Here is a 12,403-nt window from a genome sequence, read left to right as displayed (position 1 = left end):
TGATGCCTGTAATCACCAAACTTTGGGAGGATCCCTTGAGCCCAGCAGTTCAAGACCAGGCTGGGCAATCTAGCTAGACTGTCTACAAAATAATAAGTAAGCCAGGTACGTGTCTATGGTCCCAGCTACTCTGAAGGCTGAGGTGGGAGGATCACTTGAACCTGGTAGGTTGAGGCTGCAGTGAGCAGTGATCACGCCACTGCACTGCAGCCTGGGTGACAGAGAGAGACCCTGTCTCAAGAAGAAAAAGATGCCCCTGGCTGCCCTGTGGGAGGGGACAGGGAGACTGAGATGGGGAAAGGCTGGTCAGTCATCCTGGCACGATGTCCATGGCCAGGACCAGGACTTTGGCTGCAGAATGGGAAGCAGCAGGTGAACATGAGAGCTGTTTCAGATGGAACTGGCGGATTTGGTGGTGACAGCTTGGTCCTGAAGGATCTGTTGGCTTTTATGAAGAAGGTAGGGCAGGGGGTGTGGGTGCTGTAACAAAGACAGAGACTGTGGTGAACCCAGCAGGTGTAAGGGACAAGGGTTCCCTGGTGCGGTGTGGCGCTGTGCGTGTGTGTTCTAGGAGTCAGGGTCACAGGGAAGAGTGTAGCTGGAACACGGAAGCGCCCGGGGACCAAGCGCAGGACTTAGGGCCTCATGATGCCAGTGCTGGGAGCCATGACATGTTATTTGGGGGACCGTATGTGTCATGGCCCTGGCAGCTTTTGAGCACCAGGATGGGCATGGGGATGTTCTGAACTTTGACCACCCTTCCCCCATCCCTTCAGGGTCTGGCTTAGGTGCCCTGCAGGGTGAGTCCAGCTCCTGGAGCACACGTGCTGATGGCCGGCACTTCTCTCTCTTCACAAGGCCCAGAGCCATCCTCCCTCAACATGGGGCTGGAAGCCCAGAGGCTGCCAGCTGCTGAAGAGGTCCCGGTGCGGGTTGCCCTGCGAGTTCGACCCCTGCTTCCCAAGGAGCTGCTGTACGGGCATCAGAGCTGCCTGCAGGTGGAGCCAAGGCTTGGCCGCATCACCCTGGGCCGGGACCGACACTTCGGCTTCCACGTGGTGCTGGCCGAGGATGCCGGGCAGGAGGCTGTGTACCAGGCGTGTGTCCAGCCCCTCCTCGAGGCCTTCTTTGAGGGCTTCAATGCCACCGTCTTTGCCTATGGTCAGACGGGCTCTGGGAAGACGTACACGATGGGGGAAGCCAGTGTGGGTAAGTGACCTGGCTCGTGGCCCTGGGCCCACTTTCAGGAGCCTTCGTTCTTTCCTGGATTTCTGTCCCTGTCCTCTTGCTGCCTGACCCTGTGGAAGAGGAGGATGCTGGGAGAGGGAGAGTAGATTTCTGAGACACAGATCTGCCACCCAGGCTGGGACGAGTCACATCTGTGGGTTGGGCAGGGCAGGGTAGGAAGGAAGGGTCATTGGAGGTGAGTGGTCTTCTCACCTCCATAGAGATGGGGCCTGCTGCCTGGCTCTGGGGACCTCAGCAGAGGAAGGGCATGGGAAGGTGGTGTGTCTGTGGAGGTGGCCAGGATGGCTAGGGAAGGTCAGGAATCTGTGTTCTAGTTGAAGCCATTGGGAATGGGCCCGTGTGTCTTGGAAGAGCTGTGCTTGGCTGCTGTGAGGCTGCCAGCCAGGCTCTGGAGCAGTTTCGAGAAATATCCTTTGGGCCAACTGAAGGAAGGGTCTCCTTTTAAGTAACACAAGCTGCTTTCTCTCAGGTTACTGCCTTGCTGCGCTCCTTGCACTAGAACGGAACACCACAGACTGGGTGGCCTGTTCCCAGAAATGGATTCCTCACAGGTCTGGAGGCTGGGAAGTTTAAAATGCAGGCGCCAGCAGATCGAAGGGCCTTCTTCCTGGTAGACAGCCTCCTTTTCTAAACTTCCATGGTAGAACACAGAGGGGGTCTCTCTCAGGTCTCTTTTATAAGGGAACTAATCCCATTCCTGAGGGCTCCACCTGCACTTCCATCATATTGGGGGTGAGGATTTCAACATGTGAATTTTGGGGAGCATAAACATTCAGATCATAGCAGTTACAGAAACATACTTTGTTGTAAAAAAATTAGGAAAATACAGTGAAATGTATGCCCGAAATAAAATGTCCTTGATAATTGCCCTTCAGAAGTCCCCTGCCCTGTTAGCATTCCAGTTTCTTTCATTGGGAAAATTATATTACTTTTCAAAAATGGGATTATATTATACACATTCTTTTGTGTCTTGATTTCCTTAACAATGTATCATTGGCTGGGCACAGTGGCTAATGCCTGTAATCCCAATACTTTGGGAGGTAGAGGCAGGTAGATGGCCTGAGGTCATGGGTTTGAGACCAGCCTAGCCAGCTTGGCAAAACCCTGTCTCTACTAAAGATACAAAAACTGGCCAGGCATGGTGGTGGGGGTCTGTAATCCCAGCTACTCAGGAGGCTGAGCCAGGAGAATTGCTTGAACCCAGGAGGCAGAGGTTGGAGTGAGCCAAGATTGTGCCACTGTATTCCAGCCTGGGCGACAGAGTGAGACTCATCTCAAAAACACAACAACAATAAAAAAACGTATCATGAACATTTCTCTGTGTCATTAAATATTTTTCCATCTAACTTTTTTTTTTTGAGACAGAGTTTCACTCTTGTTACGCAGGCTGGAGTGCAATGGCGCAATCTCGGCTCACCGCAACCTCCACCTCCTGGGTTCAGGCAATTCTCCTGCCTCAGCCTCCTGAGTCGCTAGGATTACAGGCACGCGCCACCATGCCCAGCTAATTTTTTGTATTTTTTAGTAGAGACGGGGTTTCACCATGTTGACCAGGATGGTCTCGATCTCTTGACCTCGTGATCCACCCGCCTCGGCCTCCCAAAGTGCTGGGATTACAGGTGTGAGCCTCCGTGCCCGGCCTTCCATCTAACTTTTTAGGCCAGGCACAGAGGCTCACACTTGTAATCCCAGCAGTTTGGGAGGCTGAGGCGGGAGGATCACTTGGGCACAGGAGTTGGGGGACCAGCCTGGGCAACACAGCAAGACCCTGTCTCTAAAAACAAAAGCACAACTTTTTAATGGCTGCCTGGCATTCCATAGTGAATGGAAAATAGTTGATTTAGCCAGATCTCCTGTTGGATCTTCACATGGACGCTTAAGATGTTTGCATTTTTTGAAGTTATGAGGAAGAGTGCTGCTCTGAACTTCCTCTGATTATTTCCTTGGGATAAATTTAGGAGGCCCTGTAGATAACTGAGCATGAATTAGGGTAATGAACTCCCTGTCCCAGGGAGTAATCAAGGCAAGGTTATCTGATAATGTATTGAGGATGCAGTGAAGGGGATGCTAACATCATGAAAGGGGTTGGTTGAACCAGGAGAGGTTGCCTCCAACTCTTATGTTTTATAATTCTGCCTGACCGCCTGGAGCATGGCCTGGCTCAGGCTGCCTGTCCCATCCTGGCCTCTGCCACTGCCTTCTCCATCCTAGAGCCTTATCCTCTAGCTCTGGCAGGGGCCTATGAGCTTGTGGACCTGGGGGCCTTGGGCCACGTCCAGCTGAAGTGGCAGGAAGCCCCACGGTGTCTCCCCAGCCTCCCTCCTCGAGGATGAGCAGGGCATTGTTCCGAGGGCCATGGCCGAGGCCTTCAAGCTCATCGATGAGAACGACCTGCTTGACTGTCTGGTGCATGTGTCCTACCTGGAAGTGTACAAGGAGGAGTTCCGAGACCTGCTTGAGGTGGGCACCGCCAGCCGTGACATCCAGCTCCGGGAAGATGAGCGTGGGAATGTTGGTGAGGAACTCCAGGGCCTCCACAGGCAGAGAGGGGTTTAGGGAGGCATCAAGTGCTTGGAGTGGGATGCTTACCTGTCTGGGAATGGCACCTCCTCATGGAAAACCCAAGCCCTGGGAGGTTCCGCTTTAGCTTCCTGTCTTCACTAAGTTCAGTAAATGCTTCTACTCTCAGAGCAAGAGGCACTGAGGTGCGCCAGTGGGAAGCTGGAACCCCTCAAGCCCAAACTATGAAGGGCAGGATCCCCTGGGTCTGGGGAGGGGGCAGTAGGTCAGGAAGTGCAGGTCGGGGGCTGGTTCTGCACTGCCTGCCCCACTGGCCGGTCAGTCTGGCGGTCCCTGCCCTGGAGCTCACAGCCTTCTGTGCCCACAGTGCTGTGTGGGGTGAAGGAGGTTGACGTGGAGGGCCTGGATGAGGTGCTGAGCCTCCTGGAGATGGGCAACGCGGCGCGGCACACGGGGGCCACGCACCTCAACCGCCTGTCCAGCCGCTCGCACACCGTGTTCACCGTGACTCTGGAGCAGCGAGGGCGCACCCCCAGCCGCCTGCCCCGCCCCGCGGCCGGCCAGCTGCTTGTCTCCAAGTTCCATTTTGTGGATCTGGCGGGCTCGGAGAGGGTGCTCAAGACGGGCAGCACCGGCGAGCGCCTCAAGGAGAGCATCCAGATCAACAGCAGCCTCCTGGCGCTGGGCAACGTCATCAGCGCCCTAGGGGACCCCCAGCGCCGGGGTAGCCACATCCCCTACCGCGACTCCAAGATCACCCGGTGAGCTTCCCCTGTCTCCTGTGTGCCCTGGGGTCCGGGAGGTGGGGGTGCCAAGCGCCGGTGGGGGTGGCAGCCTAGGTACCCCAGTGAGCCCGTCTCGGGTGTGTTGCGCCGGCCCCTGAGCGCCTCCCCTCGCCCTCAGGATCCTCAAGGACTCCCTGGGCGGGAACGCCAAGACTGTGATGATCGCCTGCGTCAGCCCTTCCTCCACCGACTTCGACGAGACCCTCAACACCCTCAACTACGCCAGCCGCGCGCAGAACATCCGTAACCGCGCCACGGTCAACTGGCGGCCCGAGGCCGAGCGGCCGTCCGAGGATGCGGCTAGTGGTGCGCGGGGGCCGCCGCGGCACCGCTCGGAGACCCGCATCATCCACCGCGGCCGGCATGCCCAGGGCCCCGCCGCCGCCGGCGCTGCCGCCTCCTCCGCCGCGGCAGCCAAGCGCCTGGGCGCCGAGTGCGCGCGCTACCGGGCCTGCACCGACGCCGCCTACAGCCTCCTGCGCGAGCTGCACGCCCAGCCCGGGCTGCCAGGTGCTGCGGCACGCAAGGTGCGCGACTGGCTGTGCGCGGTGGAGGGCGAGCGCAGCAACATGAGCTCCGCCTCCGGGCCCGACAGCGGCATCGACAGCGCTTCCGTCGAGGACCAGGTGGCGCAGGAGGCCGGCGGGCGAAAGGTGGGCAAGGGACGGGTTGTGGTTGTGGGCCATGGGGAGGGGTGGGGAGGAGGGAAGAAGGTCTAAACATGGCCGCCGTGCCCGTGCCTCCCGCGCGTCAGCAGGGCAATTCAGGATTCAGTCTCTTCTGCTGATGACCGTAGTCACCACTCGAACCTCACCAGCCCCAGGTCTCCAGCTGTAAATTAGGGATGACCGGAGGCCTCACCCCATCTCTTGGTGGGGATGATGTAGGGTTGAGGGAAAAACATGGCCTAGCATGCCGCTGGAGACGCAGTGACTTGTTCCTAATAATAGGGACGATATTATTGATTCAAACACGATGGATAATTACAAGAGATGACCCAAATGGCTTGCAGAGGGCACCCAGGCCAGCTGGGGTCTGGGGTATGCTCCCCACCAGTGAGTCTGGAGCTCCCATTGCAGGCAGGGCCTGGAAGAGCAGGTACAAGCAGGGCTAGAGAAGAGGCCGGGTATCCAGCTCCCCCTGTCAACTCCTGCCCCTGAAGCCTCTCTCCCCGTCCTGTAGGAGGATGAGGGGGTGCCGCAGCTGCTGACCCTGCAGAACCAGGTGGCGCGGCTGGAGGAGGAGAACCGAGACTTTCTGGCTGCCCTGGAGGACGCCATGGAGCAGTACAAGCTGCAGGTGCGGCTCCCAATCGCAGTGCAGGGAAGGCTTCCTGGAGGGTGGAGGGAAGGCAGAGCTGAGTTTCTCAGGGTGGGAGGGAGTTGGAGTGGGGTACTGCGAGTCGGGGTGTAGACAGGAGGTGTACATGAGCGGAAGTGTGGAGGTGATCTTCAGAACAGTGCGGGGGGCGGGGGTTCAGGACCGCCAAGCAGGGCAGCTTTGTTGGGTGTGAGCTTGGACGCGAGAGGGGACTGGAGGGCAGCACGTGGGACCTCGGGGCCCGGGGAACCAGCCCAGCATTGTTCCTGGCGCCCTCTGGTGGCGGCGGTTGGAGGTGGCGGGCTGGCGGGACAGGCGTGTGATGGGGTGAATTTGAGTCTGATATCCTACAGAGTTGTTGGGGTCGCGGGAAGAGGAGAGGAACGAGAGGTGGTCAGGATTATTTGATCCTCCTCAATTTTAGCACAGAGACGGTGGGGTGGCCTCAGACTTGTTCCTCAGTTTCCTATACTCCTGCCTGTCAGGGCATTCCTGCCTCCTTGGCACCTGGACCATGTCTTGCAGAGCGACCGGCTGCGTGAGCAGCAGGAGGAGATGGTGGAGCTGAGGCTGCGGTTAGAGCTGGTGCGGCCTGGCTGGGGGTCCCCCGGGCTGCTGCCGGGCCTGCCTTCTGGGTCCTTTCTGCCTCGGCCTCATACAGCCCCCCTGGGGGGTGCCCACGGCCATATGCTGGGCATGGTGCCCCCTGCCTGCCTCAGTGGAGATGAAGTTGGCTCTGAGCAGAGGGGAGAGGTGAGGAGAGGGCGAGGCTGGGTGTCTGACGGCCTGCTGGACTGGTCAGGCTCCGGGTGGGGCAAAGGGTTGCTGGGGTATGCGCTCCCCACTCATGCTTTTATGGGACTGGCTATGAGATGCGGGAGTCTGCTTTCAGGTGTCCCCAGAGGAAGAGCCAAGATTTGAATGACTCTGTGGGGCCTCTCTGAAGGGTCCAGTGCCATGGGGCCTTCCCGGGGTACCTGGTGATTGCTTGGAATGAGATTATCGAGGGCGTTCTGGCTTCCGGTGCCAAGTGGAAACCTTGCACCCTTCTGCAGACTGAGAGCTCATCACCTCTCAGCCCACCCTCTGTCTTTGGATGGCTCTCTTTGCAAGTTCACTTTTCCCCGTGGGGGAACCTTGTTTGGACAAAGGTTACTCCTCTGCCTGAAAGTTCTGGGTCCTCTGGGCTTTTAGGCCTGGGTCATCTCAGCTCTCAAAGCTGGGGGTTGGCAAAAGTCTCGTGTTCACCCATCACTCTAGCGGGGAATTGTTGGTGAGATAGGACTTGGGTGCAGGTGACCTGTACACAAGGTAGAAAGGGCGGATTGTCACCTGAGAAGTACTAGGTATCATGGGAGCCAAAGCAGGAGGGAGGGGAGAGGAGGGAAGGAAGCTCTTGCCACAGCTGGAGACTGAAAAGGCTTCTGGAGGTGTATTTGAGCTGGATCATGAAGGTAAGGCAGGATGTGAGGAGGGCAGGCAGGGCGGGGTGTGCCGCAGGGACGACTTGGGATGGGAAATGGCTCACTTCCCTAGCAGGTGACAGATGGCAGGGAGGCTGGAGCTGAGTTGCTGGCTGATGTGAACAGGCTGGGAAGTGGCTCTTCAGCTGCATCAGAGGAGGAAGATGAGAAGGAGGAGCCGCCCAGGCGGACCTTACACCTGCGCAGGTGAGCGGGACCCACTGCCTTCACCTGACAAGGGCCTGCTCACGGCCAGGGTTGGGCAGGCTGGGGATTCCACCGTCTCCTCTCCTGACAGCAGTGGGGAAATCTCTGGGTCCCAGAGTGCTCTCATGTTGCTCTAGCCAGAAAGTCTTACTGGAGTGCGTGTGATACAGGGTGGGTCCAGGCCTCCTGACCTCAGATTCCAGGGTGGCCCTCTGTGCCCCCAGCTGCCCTGCACCTCCTGAAACTCTGCCCCTGGTCTCCTGATTTAGCCAGACTCACAGCCTGGGATTGTCGACTCTGGGAGATGGAGACCAGGTGGCTTATTTTTCTCCCTCCAGGCCTGGGGGTGGCTGGGCTGGGGCAGGGGCTGGGGAGGAACATGGCCTCCTGCTTCTGTCCTGCAGAAATGGGATCAGCAACTGCATCCAGAGGGCGGGGGCTCAGCCAGGGAGTCCATCAGACAGGAGGGGCCCAGAGCTCTGCCTTGAAGAGTTGGAGGCAGCCATCCCAGGGTCCAGAGGTAAGCTGGGTGGGGTTCAGAGAGGGCCTCCTCTCCTCCTGCCACGGTCCTGGGCCAGCCACCCCGGGACAGTCTGCCCACCATCCCTGGCAACCCCTGCCCTCCACTCCTCTGTCTCCCCCACTGTCAGTTGGGGCTCACAGGCTGCCTGTTGCAGCAGTTGGCGGGAGCAAGGCCCGGGTTCAGGCCCGCCAGGTCCCCTCTGCCACGGCCTCGGAGTGGCGGCTGGCCCAGGCCCAGCAGAAGATCCGGGAGCTGGCTATCAACATCCGCATGAAGGAGGAGCTCATTGGCGAGCTGGTCTGCACAGGTGAGGGGTGGGCATCGTTACTTATGCACTGTTGTAGAGAGAGTTCAACAGTGAGGTGATTAGGAGCGGGGCCAGATGGTCTGGGTTTGATACTCAGCTCAGCCTCTTCCAGCTGTGTGACCCTGAGCAAGTAGCTTCACCCCTCCCTGCCTGTTTTCTCATATCTAAAATGGGGATGGTCGTTGTACTTACTGAATAGGGGTGTTGCGAAGGTGAGGTAATTCAGGCCCTTGTCAGCAGCCAACATGGTGTGTCCCAACTCAACCTGCACAGGTGTGAGGTCCGCCTGGGCGGCTCCTCCTCCTCTTCCTCCTCTGATGCAGCTGAATAGCTTAGAGTAGCTCTTGGTAAGCAGCACTTTATCGAGTGCCTGCAGTGTTGCAGCCATTGTGCTGGGCAGACTATCAGTCCTGGGAGACACAGTGAGTGTCAGGGAGGACTCAGAGTCCCCAAATTGTGTAATGTCTATGACTGGTAGTATAAGTGAAGGAGGGGGCAGGGGTAATTTTAGGTGGTGGCCAGTTGAGCATTTTTATTTTAACAGTGGATGAATTTGTTACAAAATTCATAAACTTTTTCAACCAGACATAAGAGAGGCAAGTACCATGGGTCCCCTCCTCCAGACTTACCAGTTACCAAGATTTTTCCACATTTCTTTCCCGCTCCCTTTTTTCTTGGCTGAATATTTTGAAGGACACCCCAGGCTTCCTGTCTTTTCTTGCCTATACCTCCCAATGTGCTGCTGTAAACATGTGGACGTTCTTTTACCTAACCATAATACTGTCAGCACACCTAACGGAGCTAGTGTCCTCTTATGCCCAGAGCAGAAGCAGTGTTATCAGCAGTGTCTGTCTGTAGCTGGATTGCTTGAATCGGGCTCCAAACTTGTTCCACACACACATCATACCGTCGGCACTTGGTATCCATGTGGGATTGGTTCCAGGACCCTGTGAATGCCCAAATCTGTGGTGCTCAAAAAAGGCGCAGTAAATAAATAGTATAGTATTTGCAACCTCTGACCCACATCTTCCTTTCAGTCACTTTAAATCAGCTGTAGATTTTGTACAATACCTACTACAATGTAAAAGCTGTGTAAATAGTTGTTAGACGATATTATTTAGGCAATGATGAGAAGAAAAATCTGTACATGTTCAGTAGAGATGCAGCCATCATTTAGAAAAAGATGATTCCTGCCGTGGTTGGTTGAACCCCCGGATGTGGAACCCACGGATACAGACGGCCGACCGTGTTTGTTTCTGGGGTCTCACGTTCCTTCTCTCACTCATCCTGTGGAAGGTCCCAAACCACACATGTTTAGTGTTTGTCTGTTTGCTTTTTTGTGGTGTCATTTAACTCATTCTTTTGTCCTCCAGATTTCCTGCAAATGAAAGTTAGTTCTAGAGGCTTAATTATATACAGATTTCAGGTTATAGAATGCACTGGGTAAAAATAAAACTAATTAATTTGTAATTTCCTTGGGTCACTGCAGTGGATGAGGGTCATTTAAAAAGTGAGTTGAGGCCGGGCTTGGTGGCTCAAGCCTGTAATCCCAGCACTTTGGGAGGCCAAGGCGAGTGTATCACCTGAGGTCAGGAGTTTGAGACCAGTCCAGCCAACATGGTGAAACCCCGTCTCTACTAAAAATACAAAAATTAGCTGGGCATGGTGGTGCATGCCTGAGATTGCACCATTGCACTCAAGCCTGGGCAAAAAGAGCAAAACTCCATCTCAAAATGAAAAGTGAGTTGAAGAAAAATAATAAGCTGTGGTATACTGGTGGTGCAGAGGTGGGTACTTGGTGAAACCCACACAGGTGTCCAGGGGCTGGGAAACCTCCCTGGGGGACCAACAGCTGGCTCTCCTGGTGGGGTAGAGCTGCTCGTGCTGATGGCCCCACTTTCTTCCAGGAAAGGCAGCTCAGGCCCTGAACCGCCAGCACAGCCAGCGTATCCGGGAGCTGGAGCAGGAGGCAGAGCAGGTGCGGGCCGAGCTGAGTGAAGGCCAGAGGCAGCTGCGGGAGCTCGAGGGCCAGGAGCCCCAGGATGCCAGCGAGCGGTCTCGGCTCCAGGAGTTCCGCAGGAGGGTCGCTGCGGCCCAGAGCCAGGTGCAGGTCAGTGTCAGGGCCTCTGGTGGTGTGCTGGGGTGACTCTGGCTCCTAGGCTGCTGTCCTTGGGACCATGACATGTGGCCTCTGAGGCTCAAGTTCACTGTGGAATCTTGTGCTCCAGCCCCAGCACCAGGGTGAAGCCGGTATTGTATAGAGGCAGGGGTCTGCCCGGCGTTGCACACAGCAGAGGCCCCAGGGAGGCAGGTCCTGCCTGAAGACCACTTGGGAGACCAATGAGATGGGGAGGAGTGGGTGCAGAAAGAAATCTACCTGTCAGCATGCAGTCCTCTTTCCCCCACTGCCTTCTAGCTCTTATCCCATCCTCCCTTCTCTGCCTGGCGTCCATGTGTCCATCAAACCCATGCATCAGTTTGGCATTTTTTTTTCTTTTTGAGACGGAGTCTTGCTCTGTCACCCAGGCTGGAGTGCAGTGGCACTGTCTTGGCTCACTGCAACCTCCACTGCCAGGGTTCCAGTGATTCTCCTGTCTCAGCCTCCCAAGTAGTTGGGATTATAGGCCCGGCTAAGTTTTGTATTTTAGTAGAGATAGGTTTTCACCATGTTGGCCAGGCTGGTCTTGAACTCCTGACCTCAGGTGATCCACCCACCTCAGCCTCCCAAAGTGCTGGGATTACAGGTGTGAGCCACCCCACCTGGCCTATCATATTTTTCACTTCATTTGATCTCGCCCACCGAGCCCTCTGTCCTCCTACCCTTCCATCTGTCTGCCCTTCACTCATTGCTTATTTTCTCAGTTCAGATGTCCAAGAGACAATATCATGGAGTGGGTGAGAGCATGGGCTCTGGAGCCTGACTGCTCAGGTTTGAATCCTACTTCTGTCACTTACTAGCTGCGTGTCCTTGGTCAGGTTTCCTAACCTCTCTGCCTCAGTTTTGTAAGCTATAAAATAGGGATAATGATAATTACACTTTTCGTAGGCTCGTTAGGATTATTTAACATATATAGAGCCCTTCATATGCTGCCTGGTGTGTGGTATGTGTCATAGTGTTTACCATTATTAGTATTCTGTTGTTATTATTTGAGACAGAGTCTTGTTCTGTCGCCCAAGAGTGTAGTGGCACGATCTCGGCTCACTGAAACCTCTCTCTGGGTTCAAGTGATTCTCCTGCCTCAGCCTCCTGAGTAGCTGGGATTACAGGTGCCCACCACCACTCCCAGCTAATTTTTATATTTTTAGTAGAGACAGGATTTCACTATGTTGGCCATGTTGGTCTCAAACTCCTAACCTCAAATGATCTGCCTGCCTCAGCCTCCCAAAGTGCTGGGATGACAGGCATGAGCCAGCATGCCGGCCTCTGTTACTATTACTATTGGTCTATCACTCACCTGCCTGTTTGCCCTCTATCTGTCGCTCTAGCTGTTTGTAAGTTCTTTGGTCCTGTCTGCCCTGTGGAATGCCCGGCACTATGCCAGGCTTGTGGTAGCCCCATGCCTGGCCCAGTGAAGACTGTGTGGGTTCCAGGTGCTGAAGGAAAAGAAGCAGGCCACGGAGCGGCTGGTGTCACTGTCGGCCCAGAGTGAGAAGCGACTGGAGGAGCTGGAGCGGAATGTGCAGCTCATGCGGCAGCAGCAGGGGCAGCTGCAGAGGCGGCTTCGTGAGGAGACAGAGCAGAAGCGGCGCCTGGAGGCGGAGATGAGCAAGCGGCAGCACCGCGTCAAGGTCAGGCTCATGGCAGGGCAGGCACCCTCTGTTCAGGCCAGGAGCCCAGCCAGGGGAGCCCAGGCAGGGTGTGCCACTCGTAGCCATGTGACCATAGAAAGCAGGTCACTTGGCCTCAGTTTGTTGTTTCATCTGAAAATATGGAGTGTTACAGGAAAATCAAGGCCAGCGTGAGACCTGAGTGAAGTACATGAGGTGACTGTCATCTCGTGGGGCTAATTTCTAAGTGTTTGCGTCTGTT

The 12,403-nt window shown here is 56.1% G+C and overlaps 1 protein-coding gene across 45 annotated transcripts in view; it reads left to right on the top strand.

The window, feature by feature from the left end:
• Positions 1-12,403, top strand: part of KIF7 (kinesin family member 7) — a 48,966-nt gene that overhangs the window by 5,240 nt on the left and 31,323 nt on the right. For 7 of the 45 annotated variants that reach the window (XR_004744392.3, XR_013518686.1, XM_035303801.3 and 4 more), the window contains exons 2-12: positions 859-1,209; positions 3,563-3,763; positions 4,136-4,529; positions 4,672-5,206; positions 5,736-5,852; positions 6,399-6,626; positions 7,410-7,543; positions 7,948-8,063; positions 8,194-8,373; positions 10,281-10,483; positions 11,965-12,162. Coding sequence is in view for 42 of the 45 variants with exons in the window: in XM_035303801.3 (XP_035159692.3) it covers positions 882-1,209; positions 3,563-3,763; positions 4,136-4,529; positions 4,672-5,206; positions 5,736-5,852; positions 6,399-6,626; positions 7,410-7,543; positions 7,948-8,063; positions 8,194-8,373; positions 10,281-10,483; positions 11,965-12,162 (2,634 nt within the window). In the remaining 3 variants the exon portion in view is untranslated. Of the gene's footprint in view, positions 1-776; positions 1,210-3,562; positions 3,764-4,135; positions 4,530-4,671; positions 5,207-5,735; positions 5,853-6,398; positions 6,627-7,409; positions 7,544-7,947; positions 8,064-8,193; positions 8,374-10,280; positions 10,484-11,964; positions 12,163-12,403 lie in introns of all 45 variants that reach the window. The other 38 variants (XM_078326771.1, XM_078326762.1, XM_078326757.1 and 35 more) reach the window with 14 other exon arrangements.

The sequence above is a fragment of the Callithrix jacchus genome, chromosome 6, assembly GCF_049354715.1.
Source record: "Callithrix jacchus isolate 240 chromosome 6, calJac240_pri, whole genome shotgun sequence".
Classification (NCBI taxonomy): Eukaryota; Metazoa; Chordata; class Mammalia; order Primates; family Cebidae; genus Callithrix; species Callithrix jacchus.
Note: the sequence above shows the minus strand (reverse complement) of the source record. Positions and strands in the feature narration are given on the sequence as shown.